This window comes from Drosophila busckii, chromosome 2R (assembly GCF_011750605.1).
Source record: "Drosophila busckii strain San Diego stock center, stock number 13000-0081.31 chromosome 2R, ASM1175060v1, whole genome shotgun sequence".
Classification (NCBI taxonomy): domain Eukaryota; kingdom Metazoa; phylum Arthropoda; class Insecta; order Diptera; family Drosophilidae; genus Drosophila; species Drosophila busckii.
In genome coordinates this window covers 7,662,537-7,686,262 of record NC_046605.1, presented here as the reverse complement: position 1 = coordinate 7,686,262, position 23,726 = coordinate 7,662,537, and the positions used below count along the sequence as shown (strand labels likewise).

The 23,726-nt window shown below is 36.9% G+C and overlaps 3 protein-coding genes across 5 annotated transcripts in view; 2 read left to right on the top strand and 1 right to left on the bottom strand.

Moving 5' to 3' along the window:
- LOC108597700 overlaps nt 1-5,164 on the bottom strand; it is a 30,094-nt gene extending 24,930 nt beyond the window's left edge. The window contains exons 1-2 of one of the 2 annotated variants that reach the window (XR_001915084.2): nt 5,082-5,164; nt 4,989-5,005 (exon numbers count right to left, since the gene is read on the bottom strand). The gene's annotated coding sequence lies outside the window, so the exon portion shown is untranslated. The remainder of the gene's footprint in view (nt 1-4,988; nt 5,006-5,081) is intronic. The other variant, XM_017984384.1, reaches the window with a different exon arrangement.
- Nucleotides 2,723-4,115, top strand: LOC108597699. 2 transcript variants are annotated; one of them, XM_017984383.2, is made up of 4 exons: nt 2,723-2,860; nt 2,909-3,491; nt 3,552-3,701; nt 3,771-3,882. In XM_017984383.2, the coding sequence occupies exons 1-4, from the start codon at nt 2,803-2,805 to the stop codon at nt 3,781-3,783; spliced, it is 804 nt and encodes a 267-aa protein (XP_017839872.1). In that variant the 5' UTR covers nt 2,723-2,802; the 3' UTR covers nt 3,784-3,882. The 2 variants fall into 2 exon arrangements, with proteins under 2 accessions (XP_017839872.1, XP_017839870.1); XM_017984381.2 differs by having other exon boundaries at nt 2,725-2,860; nt 3,752-4,115.
- Nucleotides 5,165-5,750: 586 nt separating the features above from the next.
- On the top strand, nt 5,751-19,036 carry LOC108596696 (calmodulin). The gene is made up of 5 exons (XM_033293073.1): nt 5,751-5,852; nt 6,415-6,606; nt 10,502-10,675; nt 15,277-15,519; nt 18,754-19,036. Exons 2-5 carry the CDS (start codon nt 6,603-6,605, stop codon nt 18,780-18,782), a joined length of 450 nt encoding a protein of 149 aa, XP_033148964.1. The 5' UTR covers nt 5,751-5,852; nt 6,415-6,602; the 3' UTR covers nt 18,783-19,036.
- Nucleotides 19,037-23,726: the final 4,690 nt, after the last annotated feature.

Genomic DNA, 23,726 nt, shown 5'->3' with positions numbered 1-23,726 from the left:
TATTTTGTTTTTATTTTTGTCTTGTGCTATTTTCCTTTTTTTATATATTTTTGCTACAATTGTGCTGGCGCCCAAGAAGTTGCAGACAAAAATAAATTAACGAGCTAAACTCTGCTACTCACTCTTACAATTGTCTGTCAATCAAAGCGATTTTTCTATGAGTAACAAAGTAAATTTCAATGTAATTGCTGTGCTGGAAGTTGAAAGTTTTGCACTGCCGCGTGTCATAAATTAAATCTCGGTACAACTTTTTGTTAGTTTATTAAATTATATATGACACAAGTCAAAGCAGAGAGAGAAATGACAAGGACACGGAGAGTAACTTTTTTAATAGCATAAAATTCTCAAGCTACACACACATACACACAGCCAGCATAACAGTTTATTAGATAACTTAACTCTTCTTGTCTACTTTGAGGCCCCCGCATAATAAAGCTGAGATATACAGCGACATTTGCCCGACTGGCTTTACAGTTGAAAAAATTCAAATTACAGACTACACCAGCCCCTGAAAGGTGGTGCCCTGGCAAAGTAACCCGAATGGAAGAGAAGCTGCCAAAAGGCAAAAGTTCGAGAGCAACTTGAGCTGCAATAGTCGCCCTAAGCAGCACAAAAAAAAAGTGGCAGCAAACTGAAAACGTGGCCAAAAGGAAAACATTTTCAAAGGCAACACAAGAAGAAAAACTTTAAACGACCAGCATGCCAGGTAAATAGGTAAGAGCAGGGAGAGGCGCAGGGCAAAAGCTAAGCAAGTGGAAATAAGAATGATGAAAAATTTAGTGCCAAGTGCCACACACACGCACACACAGACAAAAGGTTGCCACATTAAGTTTAACTGTTGCCCCGGCGCTATCAAATATGTGGAATCTGTAAGCCCATTGTGCCCCAAAGACAATGAAATGTATGAAATGAAAGCAAGAATGTAATGCAATGCGACTCTTTACAGTCGCTGATAAAGAAAAGATATTAAAATAAGGAATTTCTGAATAAATTTTAAGGCTAATTAGGCTTAGGCAACCAATGTGCTGTGTCAAATCTCAAGGCAGCCCTCAAGGCACAACAGCAGCAGCAGTCAGAATTGAGAGTCCTTGGCCAGGCCAGGCCAGGCGCTATGCCCAAAAGTAATCTTCCAAGGCAAATGCAAACCACAAATTTATAGCTGCAATGCGGCCAACCGAAGCGCTACAAGCTAAAATGCCTCTAGCCCAACGACGCAGTCATAGATAGTCGTGAAAATAATGCAAGGGACAATAAAAATATATAACATTAAACGGGAATGTTGCCAAGGCGACGGCGACGGCGACAGCGACAGCGACGGCGACGTTGTAACGACGACATAATGAGCAGACCAAACGGTTAAAAAAGAAACAACACAGCTGAGCTGAGCCCAAAAGCAAATGTGGGCCAAGCAGCAAAGCAGAGCGAGTGAGCGCAAGCATGAGAGAGCGCACGCTCAGTAAATTAAAGAGCACAGCACACAGCACTTTGCAGTATAACATTTAGCTGCTGCTGCGCTGCTGCCATTTCGCTGCGACTCACACATGCACACACACGCACACAGACGACGAGGCCAAAGTCAACGTCGCTGCTTACTTTAGGGCGCGCGCAAGCTCTCTGTCGCTCTCTTGCTCTCTTGCTGTTTATGCGTCATTTTTTCATGCTACGGCCATTGCCATTGCCTTTCTTACCATCTTTATCACGCATACGCTTTACACCAGCTAAACCAATGTAACAACAACAAGCACACATTTCATGTGCGTGTATTTCTTCTTTTAAAACTTGTGTTGTTCGTCAGCATTGCAGCATTTCAGACAAAGGCACAGCAAAAAAATGAAAAGAGCGCAGCTCTGCTGCTTTGCAGCTTTTGTGCTCTTGTTGTTGTATGCTTTGTGCATTTGCTTCTTACTTGTTGCGCTGTCGCCTGACGCAGCTGACAACTGCGGCTGATTTGTCCTCGCTCTCGCTGTCAGCTGCCTGCCCGTTCATGCATTTGTATTTGTATATATGTGTGCATATGATTTGGAGGTTACCTGGATAGTGCACCACAAAACGCTTAAATGGCTTAAAAGCAAAATATATTTCTATACTACACTTGAAACTTTTACCTTACACACTTTTTATTTTGTTAGCGCTGCTCATATGTCATTTACACAGTTGACTTGTTTTTATGGCCAGCGCACACATATACACAGACAAGTGTTTGTATGTGTGTGTGTGTGTGCACGTCAACAGGCAGCAGCGGAAATGCTGCTGGCATTGCCACTACTCGTTTGTAGTTGCTGTTGTCGCAGCTTTCATTCATGCCACGCCAGTTGACATAATGCGACATAGTCATACACCCCAAGTTGTTTGCCAACACACCCACAGCACTAACCACCCACCCACCCAACTACCTACCGCACTACCCACCAGTAGCCTGTAGCGCACAATGTCAACTTTTGCGCACAAGTTTTCGCTTTAGAAAATACCGTTGTAACCTAAAATGTATAAAGGCGAAACTATAAAAACTACCCTGCCCCAATCAAATCAGCAATTAGACATCCCAACATATTTGAACATCCTTAAAATTCGTGTTAATCTTAGCCTAAAATTTTGTCCCAAAATTCCTTAGCCTTAAATTATTTTATAACAACAATTTTACTAGAAACTATTATTGCCTAGCAACCATAGTACCCCCAGTAACGAATTGGTTGTTTATTCAGCAGCACATTATTCATAACTCAAAAGATTTTACAGACTAACAAGCTTAATAGATATACACATGATATATATAAAACAACAGACATATTTAACATTAACAAGATGAAACACATAAATAGAAAGCAAGCGCGATTCGAAAGCAACATTGATTATGCCGATGGTAAGTAGTTATGTCTTATTAACACATTTATTGCTATGGATTTCTTAGATTTTGTGGACATACGCATACCACAAATTGAAAGAGTACTGGAAACGCTCGATGTGGCTGTGGAACGCATTAAAATGTCTGTAGTGCTGCCCAAGCTAATCCAAAGGCTTGATGATATACGAGACGTGCTAATGGGCACACAATACGAGGAGGCTATATATCTAATGGAGCGGCTAAAGGTGCTAGATGTAGCCAAAGGGCAGCCTTTAAATCAGGAAATTCTAGGCATATTGGACTGGTTTCAAACAAACCATACCATCTATAAGAAATTCCCACGCATCTACAATAATCTGCCAGCAGAAGATCGCAAGTTGATTAAAGCATTTGAAGTGCTATATGAAGTGGCTGCGAAGCATCTGGAGCGCACTTCTGCCAGTGAAATTAGCATGGAACGCAAGCTGCATGAAATATTTCATCAGAACAAGGATTTGCAGACACGCATAGAACGCTACAAACAGCAGCTCAACTCTTTGCATGCTAGGCTACATTGGAAATCAGCCGCCAAGCGTGTGGTGCTGGACAAGTGCGAAGATGATTTGGCCAACAGAAAATGGCAGAACAGTGTAATTATTCAGAATGAGATGTAAGCAAACTTGTATTGTATATATTATATATCAATTATGATTATTTTAATCTTCGGCAGCGATAAGCGTAGTAAACTTATACGCGCCAACCATCTGGAAAGCATTACTAAGCAAACCGAAATGGAGGAGGAGCTGGAGAAAGCAAAAGCTGAATACCAGGTGCTGGCACATAAGAATTTAATGACTGAAAAGGAAGCACGTGCTGAAAAGTAAGTTGATTGTTTTTATATCCAAAATCTATATCTCAGCTGTCCTACAGGGCCAAACTATTAATACAGCTACAGAGCATAAACCAAAAATATGACACAAACATTTCGGAAAAGCTACGTGAGAATCTCTACTTGGAGGATGAATATTTAGCTGCCAAAAAGGAGCTGGACACTTTCATGATATTGTATCGCAAGGAAGAATTGATCTACAAGCGAATTGTTTCGCAATATGAAGAAGAGGAGCGGCGCAAGCAACAAACTCGCATTGTAGTCTTTATGATGAATCGTGCTGCTCGTCAGATCCAAAAATATTGGAGGCGCTGGAAAATCGATATGCGTAAGAAAGCCAAACGTCTGGCCAAGAAAGGCAAAAAGAAGTAATCAGCTTAGCATACATATTTTAAAACATTATAATAAAACATTTAACAACAACAATTATTATGTATTGCGTTAATTATTTTTTTCTATTAGCATTTCGTTAATAATTTTTTTTATTATTATCTCTGAGTCATATTTCAGCAGTAACTTGAGCGTTCATAAAACGGCTTTAATGACAATTTGCTGGCAGTTTAGCCTGCGGGACATTTCACCTTTTAGTGGCCATATTAAAGTACCATAACTTTGGTATATTGCTCCAGTTTATATTGCTGACAATTAGCGCGTGCAGTTTATTAAAGCTTCCTGCTGTGTTATGGCTCAAATAATGTTCCCTTTGTAGTTATAAGCCGTAAGTCTCCAAGCAGACCATGTATGTATCTTTGAGATATGCTCAAAAAATAATTTCAAAATAATTAATCTGCCATTATTTTTGAGCGCATTGCGACGAAGCTTTGTCAAGTCCACAAGTGTCTCAGTGGGTAAGTGTCTGCGTGTAATTTTGTGGGGCTTCGCTAGCTAGCAAAATGTTTATCCAACACATTACATATGTATATATGTATGCATGTGTATATGTATATATGCAGTAAGCAGAGGACAGACAGACAGTAAGACGTCTGCAACCGAATTTCATGGTAAAAAATGGCGCATTGCTGTCGTCGCTGTCGCTGTCGGCAGTCCCACCCCACTTTGTCAATGTTGCTGCATTGTTACTTTATTTTTCTGTTGCGCACCATGTCTAATACTCGGAGGTTAACATACTTAACTTGTTGGCATGCGTTTGGACGACATTGCAGCAAAGAAAGAAACACATTGCGACAATTTGCTGCGGCAAAAAAATCCGAGCACAAAGCGGAGAACGAATAAAATAATAATGAAAGTGGTCAAGCAAAAATCAAATTTGGTACTCACGTTACAATTGGGCATATCTGTAAAAACATTTGTTAATAAATAAAGTCATGTTAATACATTTGATTTGCATTAATAATTATAATATATATTTACCTGTGCATGTACCTAACACGCAAGCGTAACTGTCACATAGCGGATCACTGAACAACAAATGTAAAAACACAAAAATGATTTAATCAATTGTATAAATGAATATAAACACAAATTAATTCATTAAACTAACTTTGAGTTCACATGTACATATATTTTAATTTTTTAATTTCAGTTCGCAATTCTTTTGAAGCTCGTTTTGGCAACGATATCGATATCGACTGCCGCCACAATTTTAGCGTGAGAACTGAGGCGAACACCAACGAAAACGAAAGCGAGTGAGAGAGAGCGCCAAAAGAGCAGCCCAACGCCGCTGAGTGTTGTATTTGTCGGATCTGACTGGATAGTTCCTCACACTTGTGGGTAAGTGACAGCTGTGTTTACGTTTTGTAATGGACATCTGGTAAATGACTACAGAAACAAATCGAAAATAGCAGAAGTTCTGAATTTTGCACCCTTTACTTATTAGCAAAATTATATATTTTACTAACACAATTCCGGCCTCCCACAGTTGGCCTTGCTAAAAGTTCAAAACTGACGGGAAAAAGCTAACTTGGCACCACTGATTCGCAGCGAAAACGAATGAGCGCAAAGCGAGAGCGAAATTTTAATTTTTGCTGCAGTGAAAGAGCGGCGAAAAAGAGCATAAAACACAAAACGGGAGAGGGAAGCAGATTAGATTGAATTTTGTTGTCAGCAAGTGTTCGTCTCGCTAACGGTTTTTAAACGGTACAGTTACAATTGAGTTGTCAACCGTTACGGACGCAAGTTCTGGTTAGTAGTCGTGAGTTCCAACACAATATAAAATTAACAAATATAGTCAGCACAACACATTAGAAGAAGGACTTGTTAAAAATTCCTTTATTGCGTGATTTTAAATAAAATATTCAAAGAAACAAATTATTTGTTTAAATAAAACCCGAATTATTTCTATACATACTTATGTACTGAACGGTGTGCTGCCGCGCGTGTGTTTCGCCTATTTATTTCGCACAATAGGAAGCAACAAAAAGCTACAACAAAAAAAGCCCAAGATGAATAAATTAGTACAAAATTCGGCAACAGCAACAAGAAATTGCCACGGCAAAAAGAATAGCAAAAAAAAAAAAGAAAGAAAAAAAGTAGCGTCGCCGCCATCCGCCTTTGCCAAGCCAATTTTATTGAAATTTTACTTTTCACATTTATTTGCCGGCGGCAAACGATGCTGCGACGCTGCTTCTTTTTTGTCTCGTGTTTTTAATCCAGTTGGCGAAATATAAGAATTGTTGTTGCTTTATTCTTCTCGTCTTTTATTGCACACAAGCTCAGAGTTTCTTCTCCTTCTTGATCTTTGCAGTGTGTTATAAATTTTGCTTGTACGCAAATAAAATACAAGTTTAAACGTAGAACGCGCGCTCGTCAACGTAAATTCCACTTACACATACCACAACTAAACCAACAAGCACCGCCCAGCAGTAAATAGCAGCGGATTAACCCTTAGCTACATTTCTTTCCACAACACAACAAAAGCCAAAAACAACAAAAATGGTAAGTTCATCAGTTTATTTTCTATTTTTTATTATAATTAAATTAATTTTATTGATGTTTACACTAAAAGTTTCCCATGAAACTTAAACAATTTGTGCAAAAAATGTGTATGTGTGCATAAGTTATGCATGTGTGCGTGTTTTTTGCATCTGCTTGCTTTCTTTTCGCTGCCCCGCCAAGAGGGGAAGGGCACGCGAGCAGCTGTATAGGGCATAAAAATCACCCTATTGAAACTGGTTTGCTGTCTTAAAGACGTTAAAATTCAAAAATTGATTGTTGTGTAGTGAGTCACATCCAAGCTTTTTGTTACTCATTTGTTAAAGTAACTGATTACTCTTGGTTGGCAGCCATAAGTTTTAACTAGTATTAAAAGGCTACAAATCATAGTCTATTGTAATAATATCTCAATGCCAAATTCTTGTTTGGTTTTGGCGACAAAGGTATCAACAAATTAACACATTTTCGCATACAGCCAAGCCCCATACATACAAACTTTTATGGTTGAATTGTTGACATTGACAATTATTCCATGACGCTGGTGGCCACTCAAGGGTTAATTTGAAAATAACAAATTGGCGTGTATATTTGTAATTCAAACAGCAAATACTTGTTATCAGAAAATGCCGAGAAAGTCACAAGTCCCTTTCCTAAAAATAATACTATACTACGGGTGTGTGTGCGACTAAACTTTGCTGTATTTGCGCCAATGTGAAAAAATGCTCATAAAATCAAAGGAGAGTATAAAAAGCATTGCTATCAGCCACATTTGAACTACTAATAAAAAGCCCCACATATTACATACTATTTTTTATATGTACATAGAGTAAAGCGCTTTTGCTTATCAGCAGTGCTTAGACCATCAAATTTGCTGACAACAACTGCAGCAGCGCCGGCATTATTGTCTTTGCTTTATTTACCGCAAAAATTGAGGTTAGGTACGATTGGCAAAAAGCAACAGCAAAAAAAGAGCTGTGTGAGCAAAGAAGAAACAGCAAAAATTCTTTAGATTTGGAATTTCTTTGTTGCGTTTTTTTCTTTCTACCCAATTGGATTTTGCTCAGCTTAACCGTTTAGCAGTCGCGCCACTCTCGCATAACCGTTTCACACAGTTTTTTGCGCTTCGTCGGCTCTCTCGCTCTTTCTGCACAACGCGTTTCATTTGTTATCAACAGTGTTTGCAGTGCTCTCATTTATTTGCGTGCGCGCTTTCTTTAACGCGCTCTCTCACTCTCGCGTTTGGTTCGCGCACGTTTTGTTGTTTTCTTCCATAACCGTTTCATTTGCCGCATTGCGGTTATTTTGCTGTTTCGTTTTCTGCTTGGCTTTCTGGCTCTACTGCAAGTTTGTTCTACTTTGCCATTCGCACAAGAATTTCATTGTAGCGCCAAACTTGAGTATGTGTGTGTGTGTGAGTGTGTATGCGTGTGAGCTGTGCAGCGTGCAGCATAATGATGAAAAATGTGTTGGCCCCAGACGCCAAAAGTGGCGACGTCGCCACATTCAGAAAGCAAAATCCAATTTTATTTTATTTTCAACCGTTTCTTTTTGTTTTTGTCTCCTTTTGTAAGGCTGCTTCTCTGCAACGCATCTCAGCTCAGCTATTTGACTTTTTACACTCTCCTTTTCTCTTTGATAAGAAAATAACACCCGTCGCTTAATTTAATTAGCATTTTCTGCTTTACATCTTAAGCGAAATGCAAACAATTTTTTTTTAATTAAAGCAAATCGTTTTACGTGCCACTCGCTCAATATGGATTTGCATTTAATCAGCGTGATTCATCTTCACCTTGGGCGAGGGTAGGGGGATGAGTATTAGATAAACAGCGCTTGATCTTCAAAGTTTGTTGACTCGCTTGCAGGCATTAGCATTATCTCATGCAGTTGGTAATTTATACATTTCCAATGGAGAATACTGACTCATTAGCTAGCGCTGAGTTCATCAGCACGCAACATATGGGAGATCTATGGATTAAAGCTGAAACAGTAATTTTTAAAATAAACTACCGGCGATCGTTGTGTTGTGTTAACTTAGTACAGTTTGCAAAACCAGTTCACGGTAATTTTGCTTTTGGACCTGCCATGTTTCATAAAATGTACATACATATGTATGAATGTATGAGTATAAAAAATAACAACAAAACGTAGCTACCAAAACCGGCAAACAGAAGAATTAACCAGTTAAGCTCAACAAAAGCGAATGGAGCGTGAGAGAGAGAAAGAGCAGACGAGCGAGTGCCTGACCAAAGAGAGCGAAAGCAATTAATATATAATGTTTATGCTGTACTCACAATCATACATAAATATATATATAGCTATATATACATAGTATGTGTTTATCGTCAGGTATGCATCGTTACTTTTCGAACGTGGGCGTCATCATCGTCGGCGTTGCATATAAATGTTGGGTTTGACAATTAGTTTCCTGCCTCAGCTCACCTCAGCTCCACCTCAGTTTAATCAGTTTGCTGTTTAAGGAACTTCCGAGTGGGCGCAGTTCGCGATTGTTGTCACCTTGTAAGGCGGGAACCCAGCACTAAATCATTTTAAGCTTAACTCTTAGTCATATTTGTTGGCCTGGGGGCATGACATAACCTACAGCTACAAATAAATATCTGTATCAGCTAGCACAGCAGCGATAAGTTAAGGAAATTCAATTGTTGCTAACAAATAAAATCCGCTTATATAAGCAAATACGGCAAAATGTACCTGACACTCTTAAATTCCAATCGGGGCGATTAGATAAAGTTTCCGACAATGCGCTAAGCTGAAATACACAGAAACTCTAGTAGAGCAAACATAAAACTCGATTATTGTTTACCTTGGGCGCGTATGGTTATGGCATAATAATGTTTAAACTGATTTGAGTTTTCGATTTTGTAATAATTGCAAATTTCAGTTCAATCATTGCAGAGCGAGAGTTATCAGCATATTCGTCAACAAAGCCATAAATAAACTTTATATTAATTGCTACAATGAGCTCATACATATATTATTATGCAAACTATTTGCAATATAATATAAATAATTTGTTGACGTGCTTTACTTTTGTTTCTAATCATATTTCATAGGCGTGCCTGGCGTCTAGTTTATTTATATATTTTTCTTACATTTCACCGTCGTATATAAATTATATTTTGTTGACCTTATCGCTATGTTTACACTTCTCCTCCTATATATGAAATTGATGCATTAGACATGGGCTGGCGAAAACAAATTAGATTCGCTACGCTTCAGAATCGACGTGCGCGCGCTCGCCGCTCTGTTTATGGAATTAGTGTCTCGAGTTTTGGGTCTCTTAGTAATTCAGAAAAACAAGACTGCGATTACAGATCAGTTAGACAAACAAAACGCAATGCTCTTGACGTCAGCGTAACCCAGCACCTTTTTTAGATACCCAAAACAATGCGATATACGAGTCGAATCTACGACTGTATCTCTGTTTCAGACTCTCTGCATATCTCACTGTGATCACTGACTGTCTGTCTGGCGCCTTTGTTTGCATGCAAAACAATATGCGAAATTATTCCAAGAAAGATATCGCAATTCCTTTGACGCACTCATCGTGCATACGATTAACAGAGTAGAGTCTTCTCTATTGGGTTTTGTAATTGCAAATGTTTTGCTCTACTCTATGGCATTGAGAAAAATAAAATAGAAAACATCAAGCAGGCAGTCGCTCAGTCCGCCCGTCGGTAATGTCATAATTCGTAAACGTGACAGCAATTAATTATCGTAAAATTATATACAGCAAAGCAAAGTCGGTTCAATCAACAAATAAGCGAAAAACCAATTTCTCGACTAAATTATGGTAAAATAGAATTTTTCGCGCCTCTTGCTACATTTGCTTTATTATTATTAATAATAATGTTTGTGTTTTTGTTTGTTTGGTTTTCAGGCCGATCAGCTGACAGAGGAACAAATCGCCGAGTTCAAAGAGGCGTTCTCGCTATTCGATAAAGACGGTGATGGCACCATCACAACAAAGGAGTTGGGAACAGTTATGCGCTCCCTGGGACAGAACCCCACAGAGGCCGAGCTGCAGGACATGATAAACGAAGTCGATGCCGACGGTAAGTCAGACACACATTCTAACCCTTTTTACTTTAGGCCTATATAAATAGACCTGTAGCTAGTATATATTCTATTCTTAAACATAGCGCACTGCCTAATCCCTTTGGCAACGTTTAGACAAATGAACAGAGATATCTTTAAGACCCATCGACAGACAAGACCAGCGCAAAAACATAGAAAAAGAAATGCTCACATGTTTTGGCTCGACGATCGTCTAAAAATATGCAACAAAAACACGTCATAGCCAATATAAATAGATGAACAAAAATATTTGGCTTGAGGTTCGCTTGTTTACTGACTTGACGGACTGACTGTAAAATAAATGTGCAAATTTATAACAAAATCGTTAGACTAGATATGAGTGTGAGTCTGTGAGTGTGAGTGTGTGAGTGTGAGTGGGGTGGTCAAAATTCATATTTATAACTAACTAAAATGAAATCGAGCGACAGGCGCCGACGCTGACGTTGACGCCGCTGCCGCTGCACGCGCTTAAATTGTAAATTGTGTCGTTCGCCGAGGTTTTTCACCTTTTGCCAAAAGAAAAAAACTGCTGCTTCTTGTGCTCACATACAAATTTTTGTTATTATAGCAAAGAGTTAAAATTAGTTTGTGTGTGTGTGTTTGTGTGCATATTTAATTTGTAGTTGTGCTAAAGCGGGAGGGAAAGCAACTGCCAAAATGCTCGTGTGGCTTTTTATATGTATGCATGTATTTATAGCAATTGTGAAATGTGTCGAGAATATCATCACACATGGGTTTCTATTTTTTTTTTTGCGCGCTGCTGCTTTTCACAAAATTATAAATCAACTTTTTATTTATTTGAGCGCAGACACACGCACACAAGCAAACACATGGTACTCTGCTTGTTTTTTTTTTTGTGTTTGCATAATGCGGCAAAGCCTGACAATTAGCTTAAAAATATAGCACAGCAGCCCCACCCGAAAGCCGAAAGCAGCAGCAGCAAAGATAACAAGAGCGAGCGACAAGTGCAAAGCGTAACAAGTAAAATTGCAAGGAGACGACGACGACGACGAAATTCCAGTAAATCGTCACAGTCACCCACATCCGTTAGCTGAGCAGCAGCTTTACTCTCTGGCTTACGCGCTCTCCCACACTCTCTCACTCTCGCTGTCTGTAAGCTTAAGAGCTGGCACTGTTGTTGTTGCTGTTAACACGTGTGAAATGCGCATGTAATGTAAAAATCCAGGGCAAAGTCTGCAAACTTTTTGGCTGTGCCGACGCATGCGCTGTTAAAAGAAAGGACAACAAGCACAAAAAGCACGTGCATAAAGGTGGAGAGTAGAGGAGAATGGCACAAAAAACTTTTAGGTGGAAGCTGCTGATTCGCAACTAACTGACTGAACGACTGACTGACGACTTGACTGACTGACTGATGTTTATCAGAAGAGAGCTAAAAATAGTTTTTGCTGCTTTGAGCGCACTTGAGAGTTCTCTTTGCCTCTTGTTGTTGTTGGCTTTAGTCAAGTGCATGTTTGCATATGAATGTTTGCTTTGTTAGCTGAAGAGTTTTTTAGTTTAAATGTGCGTAATTTCTATAGATTCGTTGCAAAAGAAATAATTTGCCAACTTTATGGCCTTACACCGTAAACTATTCTGCCAATTTCTATATGGCTTTGAACCTCTCGCTAGCGATTATCTGCTCAACTTTACGAGCTTACGAACCAAATGAGTATTTCGTGCATAAAATAATATAAAATATACACGACTGTTTCTCAAATGCCATATGTATATATGTACGTTGAAAACAACAGACGGAAACATTAAACATTCATTACTTAAAATTTTGTAGCCGTCGTTGACGTCGTCGTCGTCCAAAATATATGCATACAAATATAAAAACTGCAGCTCTCTGGCTTCCATACAAACGATGCCATTAGCTTGCCAAGTTTTACTTTATTTTCGTATTTCATTTTGTGCTGGGGAGTTGCATGAATTGCAATTGTTTCCAGCAATATGTTAAAAATAAATGTAATGGAAGCAAGCCAAAGTGCAGTTGGCCAAGACGCTTATTTATAGAGTTTGGCCAGCAACAACTATTCCCCCAAGCCGGCTAAATATAGCGGGGCAAACGCGCCAGTTTCTTATTAAAATTTTAAATTGTCTGCAGCAATTTTTTGCACGAATCAGCAAACCGAAGGGGCGGGGGCGTGGCAGCAGCAGCGGAAGTGTAAAAGACAACTGCGAAAATGGAAACCAAAAACCAGAGATGAGATATTTTCCCCAGACAGTCAGACAGACAGACATTGGCAACGACGTGTCTTGGCCACTTCGTCATCAGCTCATGAGCCTTGTCAATCCGTTTAGCATTTTGCACGCCTCTGTCTAAGGCGTGTCTAACGCGCGACGCTAAAATTGAAAATATAGAGAATGTCTACCCGAAATAACAACAAATATTGCTGTTTTTGGGGGAAATCCTAAAGAGCCCCAAACTGCGGTCGGTGGAATGCCAAAAGCAGCGACAGAGTTCACGTCAAATATTTAAAATAGATTTTTAAAATCTATGTACATATTATCTATGTATAAACAAGTGGATTGCCAAGTATTATTCGATGCATGTGTGTGTGAGGCAATTAATTTAAAATGCTACAAAAGTATTTATTATTGCAAATTCGACAGCGTATTGATTAATCAATAATCGTATAAACTACAATTGGCCGAGTTCTTTATTTATTTTTCATTTGGACAAATTTAGCAATTGAAAAAAACAGCTCGCTTGAGATTTTTCATGTTTTTCTAGCACTTGGCTCTAAGATTTAATGGGTTTCTAGTTGTTTTTTGTTGTTGTTGTTATTGTTGTGCTTGTGCGAAATGATTTGCTATAAGTACATACATATGTGTGTATTTGAACTTGAGCCAGATCAATAATAAAACAATTGTGGCGTCTATTAACTGTGAATGGCTAGCATTAATTTTACACCATGAAATTTATTGAGCAGATTTAACTAAACATGTGCAATTTAAACTTGAGATGTGAAGGATTTTTTAGCACGGCTGAGGTGAATGTGTAAGAGAAGAGAGAATGTGGTGAATAATAGTTGAGAAGTTGAAGTTCTTTAAAGGGTAAGGGTGTGTTGAATGAGCAACAGAGGAGAGAATGTGGTGAATAATAGATACAACTCTAAGCAGTTGAAGTTCCTTAAAGGGTGTGGTGAATGTGAAACAGAAGAGAGGCAGAGATCGTGGGGAGTTTGTAACAAGTTAAGTTAAGCTGCTTAAACTTGCGTGTATGAGAATGTGGTGAATCAGAGTTCGAAGTTAAAGTTATTTAAAGGGTGTGGTAAATGTGTAACAAGCTAAGTTATTTAAGGGCTGCATAAAATTAAAGTTCTTTGGGGTGCGTGGTTTGTGGTAATTGAAATCTATTTTTAAAGCTTACACTCACTTCGTTGAACTGAGCTGTGCAACTAAGTTAGAACTTTGTGCATATAATAAAAATAAAAAGTAATAACCATGATGCTCAATATTCCAGCGCAGCAGTTCGCTTGGCCACAACAATAACATTATCCACACTCAATTTAGTTTTCGCAAAACATGGCAGACAAACAAGCAAAAGCAAAAGCAAGCACAAGGAGCAAAAGTCTAATAAATACATATTTATTTTCTAGAATGCCATCAAAGGCAAACCCACATACACACATTTTTATAATTTTTTATATTTTTTTGCTTGCCATTAAAGCAGTGGAACGCACTGTAGAATGAGAGAGTCAATAACAATTAGGAGACTGTTCCAAAAAAAAAAAGTTTATTTTTTTTTCTGCTGTTCTTCAGAAGAAAAACTTTTCTTTCTGTGTATTTAGCCATAAAAATGCGAACGACCAAACTGAAATCGACAACAACAGCAACAAGAACACAAAAACTATGCCGAACTTTAAAACAGAAATTTGTGAAGTGAAACTTTTTCAATTAGTCTAACAAGAATTTGCCTGAGCCCGCTGGCTTTTGCCCACTGAACAGAGCGAGAGGAGGGGGAGGGAGAGCACTTCATTCACTGCTGTGCTGACTGAGTTGGCACTAACTGGCTTAACAGCTCAGCTTATCTGGCTGCCAGTCGTCAGCAAAGTTATCAGTGCGCCACAATGTTGCTCATACGCCACGTGTGCTGCCAAAAAAAAGAGAGAAAATAAAGTTGCTGGTCGGTCAGCAGCAGCAGCTTAAACAAATATGAAAAGCTGCTTGATTATGCCCAGCAAAAAAAAAAACGCACACGTGTGTGTACGTGTGTGCCAAAGGGATTTCAGGTAGACAGACAGCGGCTATGTGGGCGTGGTCTCTCTCGAGGGCTCTATCTAACATAATAATGAAAAATGCTTTGCCCGAAATTGTTGAAGGCCTAACTGCTTAATGATGAGCTCAGGAAATTTACGAGTGACTTTTTAGCGGCTGCTTTTATGAGCTCTGTGTGGCAGAGACTGAGAACGTGCCGCATGTGTTTTGAATTGAATTTTTAATAACATTTTTGATGGCAATAAAATGTGATTTATGCTTGCGAGCTATAGCTGCTGCAATTGAAACATGAATTTATATTTTATATTATATGCGTATGAATTATTAATAAGCTCATTTTGTATTTGCTTTGCAGGCAACGGTACAATTGATTTCCCAGAATTCCTTACCATGATGGCACGCAAAATGAAGGACACCGATAGCGAAGAAGAGATCCGGGAAGCCTTCAGAGTGTTCGATAAGGATGGCAACGGCTTCATCTCAGCGGCCGAATTGCGTCATGTGATGACAAATTTGGGCGAAAAATTAACAGACGAGGAGGTCGATGAGATGATCCGTGAGGCTGATATCGATGGTGATGGTCAGGTCAATTACGAAGGTAAGTGCAACCAACCAGCCAGCCAACTGAGAGAAAATAGCCAGTCTCGGAGCTTATTTAGTTTCTGTTTTTGTCGCGTGTCTTGCCAACACTAATTGGATATTCTCACAACAGTTGTTAGCTTTGGTAATTGCATGTTTGCAATTGACTTTGTTTTCGGGTTATGTATGCTAGACTAGAACAGCTTGGCATAGCTGCCGATTGAATCACACACACAGACAAACATACAGACGGACAGACTCGACTCGCTCACTCACGTTCACAGTATGTGTCACAATTGGCACTTGTTTTGTCATTCGTGTTACGTTGAGTTGATTTTATTCTCATGATATCTTATATAAACTGATTCACTTAGCTGCCTTAAATGCGTGCGCGTTAGCCACGTTAGTTTATATAGTAATTTACAGTGCCCCGAAAACATTTGGCTGCTCATTTTATGAGCTTTGGTCATATACCCTGCAGTCAAATGTGTGGGGTATGCTGCTACATTTTAATCAATTTGTTAGTTTAGCAGCTAGTCTCGTACTACACTACGTGTAAACAATTTCGCTAATTCGCTTTGTGTTTCTCGAAATGTTTTTAATTGCTTGAAAATTTAATTTTCAATTGAGCAAAATAGAGAAGCAACCAAAAATCTTGAGCACCAACAATAGCAAAAAAAAAAAAAACAAATTAGAATCAAGGTGCTAATATCTTTCATGCCCATTGCTTTGATTGTTCTAAACAGCAACAACAAACAATGCAAATAGACAAAACACACACACAACAACAAATTTCAGTGCTGTAGTGTGGGATCAAATAGATTAATCACCGGCAATTTATGAACAAAACATAAGAAACAATATAAAATTATAGCTGGGATGGGATTTTCGAATGAAAAATACCAGGCAATAAATATCATAGCGCAAATGATTATGGGCTAAGATAACGGTAGTTCAGTTTTTGTTAACTAACCAGCAACTAATATTTATTATGCTACACTTTCAATTGAATCTTATCACCCCAAGCACTTTAATCTCTTTTACATGCTGTTTATCTCTCAAAAGCTAATTGCTATAAATTGTTTAGCGCTTGGCTTTTCACTTCCTGTGCTGACTTTTATGCCTTTTTGTTTGCATACCAAAGCACGCTAATAATTAAAAACAAATAAAAGTATTGTGCAATCTCTAGAAATAAATAAATATATTATAAATAATATAAAACAGGCAATTGTTGAAGCATTGACCGACACCTCGGAAGGTTGCAAGGCAACACACACACACACATGCATATAGTATATATGTGTGTGTGTGTGTATGAGCATAACATAAATAAATGCGCGTTGTTGCCATTTGCTTATTGCCAATTAACCAAAGTCTTTATTGTTGTCTTTTTGTTGGTAAAGCGTTCAAGCGGGTTGGGGTTGGGAGATTGGGTCGGTGTTCGGTCTGGGGTCCGGTATAGTATGTGGGCTCCGCTCATTTGCATGTGAAAATTATATAGCTCAGACAATAGATATAGATATGCATGAGACTTACTTTGGCTCAGTGCCAAATATAAAAATGTTGTCAGAATAAGAGCGAAAAAGAATTAAAAATCAAATAAAATGTTAAGGCAAAAATACAAAGAAAAACAAATTCAGCATTAGCGCGGTGAAATAATCTCACACACACACACACACGCACATTTTTAAATTGCGAATGTAAACAAAACGACGAAAGATAAACAGCAGATCCGCAAAACCTCAAAAACACGTTAGGGTGAGGCAGAGGGGTGAGCGTAGGTTTTACCTGAAATTATACAAAACCACAAAAAGTTTTTCGCACTGAAATACAAAAGGGCGACCCCCATAGATGTTTTAATTTTGTTTTAATTGCAACCCAACCTAAAAAAAAAGTATTTGGTTATTACGAACTACGGCCATTAAGAAATTTGATCAGAAAAGGGTGCGTTGCATTTACATACGATAAAGAAGAAGAAAACGCGAGAAACGAAATGTCAAGGCCCAGCCCAAATACAAAAGGAATAAAGTTTTTTGAATTTTTGGGTTTGGCAGACACAAAAATAAAATAGTTGGCCCAGGCCAAGGCACATTTGCATAAATTGCATGAAAGGCGTGACCTCTGAACTTTGCTACCAACACGCATAACGTTTTATTTTTAAACAGTTTGTAAGATTGAAACGCGCGATAGAGTTAAGAGTTAAATTCGAATAGGAAATTGAGCAGCAATTGAAATGAGCATAGTGAAAAGTATTGAGGATAGTTTGTTAATTGCCACTCCCACTACTCCCCCAATCAATTTGCGAGCTGCTTCAGCTGACAATGTGACGTGTGTGTTGTTCACATGCTACAAATATTTAAGAAATGCGCTACGACCACAAATAATAACAAACCACCAAGCAGCGCCCCCAGCTCCGTCCCGCCCCGCCCAGTTGCAATCAATCTAACAACAACAACGGGCAACGTAAATGCGGATGCAGCCAAACTCAGTTGGATAGACTCTAGCCAGCGCAGGCGGGCAGACTGTTCGACTGTCCGACTGTCACTTGGGCTATTTTTAGCAGCTGCATGCAAACACCTGATAAATCGGGGACACAATCTCAACCCAACCCCGCCACAGTCACTTTGAGGAAGCAGCAGCCATATCATCCAAACATATAGCGGCCAACGCTACGCGAGACAACGTTGCCAATTTCTCACACACACACACACTGATGTGTGTATGTGTATTTGTTAATAAAAGTAGCCCACACACTCACTGATTGCAGCGTTGATGCGCATCTTTTATCAGCGAGAATGGCCAATTTCATTTAACAATATGTGAGGTACACGCCCAGCTTCCATTATTCAGTGCGCTCAACTCGCTGCATTTTGACATTTTTATATTATGCTAATGTTAAAGTAACAGCTACAAGTGCATTTTATTATAATATTGCTGCATTAAGCGTATTTAAAATACACGCAAATTGGCTTGTTTTTATTTTGTGCTGTTTATTATTTTTTTATGAACTTATAAACTGGCGCACTTCATAAATTTTTCCAGTCCAGACATTGTGGAATTTTTGAGGTACTTTAGCCTTATTTTGTTTAAAACATAATTGAATTACTATAGTCAAAGAAGTTTAGCGTGGCATTTTAGCATTATCAGTTATCGATAACTCTGCGGCTGGCTATCGCGATCAGTTATATTTTTTTTTTTCAAAATACTTGCTAATTGCTTTACTAATTAATACCTTACTTCTCTTCTTTTCCAGAATTCGTGACTATGATGACATCGAAGTGAAGCGTTAAATTATTTCTTTTTAAGCCTTTCTATTTTTTTAAGATGTTGACGAAGACTGTAGCTGTGCGCAATAACATCGCGCCACGCTGTTGCTATGGACCCCAGTAAAAGATCTTAAAAAAACAACAAAGAGTTAAGCAAAAAAACAACATTAAGAAGAAGAAAAATAAAAAACAAAAACATTTAAGAAACTTAAAAAAAATGAAAACTTTACACTTAAACGAAGTAATAAGAGAGCAGCGAGTGGAAGAAAAGAAAATTTAAACAAAGCTAAAAAATGAGTAAAATGAAGATAAAAAAAGAAAGAAAACCCAGAAAAAATTACATGACGCAAAAAACAAAAAATTATGAAAAAAGCAAAAGTAAAAAACACACAACACACTTAATTTTAATGCAAGAAAAACAAAGCAAAGCATGAAAAACCAACAACAAGCAGCAAAACTTAAAGAAGTCACCGTTTAAACAAAACAAAACAAACAACAAAGTAAAGCAAGTTATAAGTAATGAAAATTAAACTATTACACTTAAATACAGGCATAACAGCAACAACACTACACAACATACACACAGTCTACACTACACTACAGCAATAGCAACAGGACAGATAATATGAGAAGTTTGAATGTGCCGCGTGGTTAGCGCCAATGCTGGCGCCATCTATTGTGCAGTAGTATCAGCAGCAGCAGCAATAACAACACAGAAACGTGCGCAGCGCCCACTGGCGGCAGCGTTAACCCAATTGGCAAACAGTTTAAAATTAAAAGAAAAATAAATTGTTTTAAATAAATATAAACAACAATTGTCGTATTCAGGTTGCAAAAATAAATGAAAATAAAAAAAGATTAAATATTTGCGAGTTTTTGCAATTGATGCAATGTTTATATAAACATCATACTATCCACACATACACACACACCTACACCTACACACACTACACTTTCACAGCAACAACAACAACAACAACCAGAAATAAAATATATTATAAATACAACATATATATATATATTATAAATAATGTAAAATCAAACAACAAATTCTTCTTATTAAATTATATTTAAATTTAAAATTAATAAATATAAAGAAACAACAACAAAAAATAAATAAAAATTAAAAAAAAAAACAACAAAACAAGAACAAATACATTTTCGATATATAATTAAATTAAAACAGCAAGCTTTGTAGCTACTTATATATATATACTATATGTAACTGGCTGGTCGGAAGAGTCCAGCTTGGTGCGTGAGAGGCGAGGGGAAGTATTTGAATAAGCAAAAGCGGGGCGCAACCCCCTTGGGCAGTCTTACACATTTCTCTAGATAAAATATTTAAGCGGCAGCAAAAGCAACTTAACACTATTAACTACCATATAAATATATATATATATATATATACACAAAAATAAATAATGTACTTTATGCAAAGAAAAACAAAAAGTAAATCAAACTTAACATAATTCTATTATAAAGAGATATATGAATTAAATATTTATACGCCAGATAAGGAGAAGAAGCAAAGGAGTACGATTTCATCAAATACACACTGACAAAAAAGAAACTAGAAGAGGAGGCAACAACAGCAGCATATATGGAATATATATCTTAATAAATTACGATTATTAAAAATTGAAAAACACAACAAAAAAAATACCAGACGTTCTGCGTCTTAAATTTAAGCAACAAATGGCTAAACAATCTGTTATAAGCAAAAGCAAACTCAATATAAGCAAATCTATATATATATATATATATATATAAATCTGTCATATATGTACTTATATGGTTTAAGTTAAGCAAAGCTTTTTTGATAAACGGTATAGGAGAGGAACCTAACCTAGAAAACTTGCATGCGCACCGTAGTACGCAACTGTACGCCAATTTATTGTCTGTCCAGCATTTCTCGAACCCAAAAACGTCGGCGCGCTTAGCTCGACTACAATATACATAGCCTAAGCAAACTGCAAACACAACTGTACTTGAAATGCACTTGGGTTTTAATTTAGTTTCATATCGAAAATCTATACTTTCAATTATTTTCTATCTCTGTATCTAACTCTTTAACGTTTTCGTTGCCAGCTGTTGCTAAAACGTCTTCTCTAACTATCCCAAACCACTACACACCACACCACACCCGAACTAACTACACTTGCACCACCTCTACATCAACCACGCACCACTTACCATTTCTCTCGACAAGCCACACTTTGTTTCACACTCCTCCACTGCATCAAAACTTAACTGTGAGTATATTTATACATATTTATATAGATAATGTTCTTTATAAGTCGCGCGACATTTGAAATTCATATATTTTGTGTTTGCTTAAATTTTATATAAAAATGAAAGCTACAGCACCACATGCGCTAAATAATACTTTTCTATAACCTTTTTTAAAAACTAACAAATAAAAATCATTTTGTAGCGAAATTTGTGCGAACATTTTATGAAATCAGATTTAAACAAAAACCAAAATTCTAAACTTAAATTAAACAAACAACAAAATATTTATGAGGAAAACACGAATTTTTGTAAACAAATTGTTAAAACAGTTTCGATGGCAGCAGCATTTGTTAAAAACAATAATAATATCTTTTTCCAGTCGACGAATAGTTAAAGCGATTTCCATTGCAAATGCGCTAAACAAATAAAGTTAACAAATGAAGGGGGAATTGTTAAAATGAATACAAAACAAACAAACAAAAAAAAAACAAAAATGAAAACAAAGTCGCGACATTGAATTCGTAATTTGAAATCAAATTTGCCTAACAAATCCATAAAAACAACTAAAGCAATTTGTGTTGAATTCTTATTCTCGGTTGCAAAGCAACAAATGCAGTAAAAAATACAAAGAATATAAAAATTGTTAAAGAAAAACTTTATGCACTCTAAGACAACAACAACAACAACCATATAAACATATTTGTCAGACAAGCTATACATAAATATATATATGTCTATATGTATATGTATATTTATGCATATATTGCATATAGATTGAAACATACAGATGACAAAGAAAATTATTTAAAAAATACACAAACATTTTAAAAACCTCGAAACAAAAACCAAACAAAAAACCGTTGTTTTCTTTTCAAACATTCTATATTGGCTTTGTTACAGAACAGAACACACACCAACAAATAAGAATTGGTCGACACACACATCCATAAGTCAAGTCATGCATAAATCGTATTCTTAGCCCCCCCCCAGCCCAAGCCCAAGCTCGTGAGCAGCTCCAAGAAGAGGACGCGGAACAGCGCATGGCCAGCCTGCTAGGATGGAGTTCTCCAGAACAATGCAACTGAATTTAACAAAGTTGTACATCTAATGTATTAACATAAACAAAAATATAACCACCTATTTAAATGATTTCAACAGATCTTCTAAGTGTGCAAATTGTTAGAACAAATAATATAATGGAATGATAAGCAATTGTAGGCCTTGAAAAAAAAAAACAAAGAGTATTTAAAGAGTATAATATATATATATATTTAGCAGTATGTAGCGTACCAAACACTAAGCAGAGCTGGCTATTATTTATGTACGAATTACAAAGTTTAATTGAAAATTAAAGTTTGTTTTATATTTTTTATTTTGTATATATGTCGGCTGATTTTTAAACGTTATACAGCGTTTTAATATTAAGTTAGTGGTTTTAGTTTTATTAACTCAAATTAGCCATTAAGTATGCTATAGTTTTTAGTGTGAATTTGTAAACCAGCTCACACACACACACATACATGTAAACAACATTTTTCTGGGTTTTTTGCGTAAAATTGTCGCGGACTGCAAACCAATTGTTTGAATTTTCTTCAAACAGCTACTGAGCGCAATAAATGGCAGCGAATTGAAAGTTTTAAGCTAACACACACACAAACACACACATACACACTCAATTACAAATACAGCGCATAGGCTGTTAATTCTAAGCCAGCTAACAATTATATTATTACTAAATGTTTATACATATATATTCAATGCGTATATAAAGTCAACACTTACACACGCACACACCTAAAGCTTTACTTAAACAACAACAACAACTACTACTACTACTGAAATTGAACCACAACAACAACAACAAACAACCGGAAATCAAAAAATTTTTGGACTATCGACTTTAAATAGTGCAACTCATCAAACCAACTCAAAAATCCACAACAACTGAACTTATGTAAAACTGTAACTTCTAAGCGCTGTAAACGACAAGTCTAAAGTTGATTAAAATATTAAAAAAAAAAAATCAAGTACAATTTCTTTTGTAATTATTAATGAATTTCCACAACTATAAGACAACTATTTATACCACATATAAACAGCAGGTAAACTAAAACTAGTAAATCGAACGATTTATCGGCATATATAAATTAGTTAAATGTAAAACACATAAATTAAAACAAATGGCAGAACAGCAAATTTGTGTAAACAATAAATTAACAGAATCAATTTTAATAACAATTCTATTCAAATTTAACAGGCAATGAAAACTAATACAAATTAATAAAGACGTAAACATGATTATACAAACAAAGTGTTGTTGTTTTATTTGCGATGGATTAGCATAAAAATATTAATGGGCTTTACATTTTGAGCAATGCTTAAGTATCTAGTTGTCATTAATGCTTCGGCAGTGGCACATATTTAATTAACTACAAACTTTTAAGTTGCTAATCGGCTTGCAAAGTTTCAGAGGTTGCTATTTAATGAATTAGTGATAAAGAAAAAGGAGCTTCGATTAAGGACAAAGCTGTTTAAAAAGAGCTTTGTCCTTTTATGAAAAAAATTTATTCTCAAATGTTACTTATTATTAAATAATTTTCATAATTTGAGCATAAAGCAGGTATATAGCAAAGACACAAACCACAAGTATAGACTCAATCCTTTGGCAACAGTGCTTGTTAACAGTGCTCACTTTCCCCTGTTTTTAACATTACAGTGCACAGTGGAG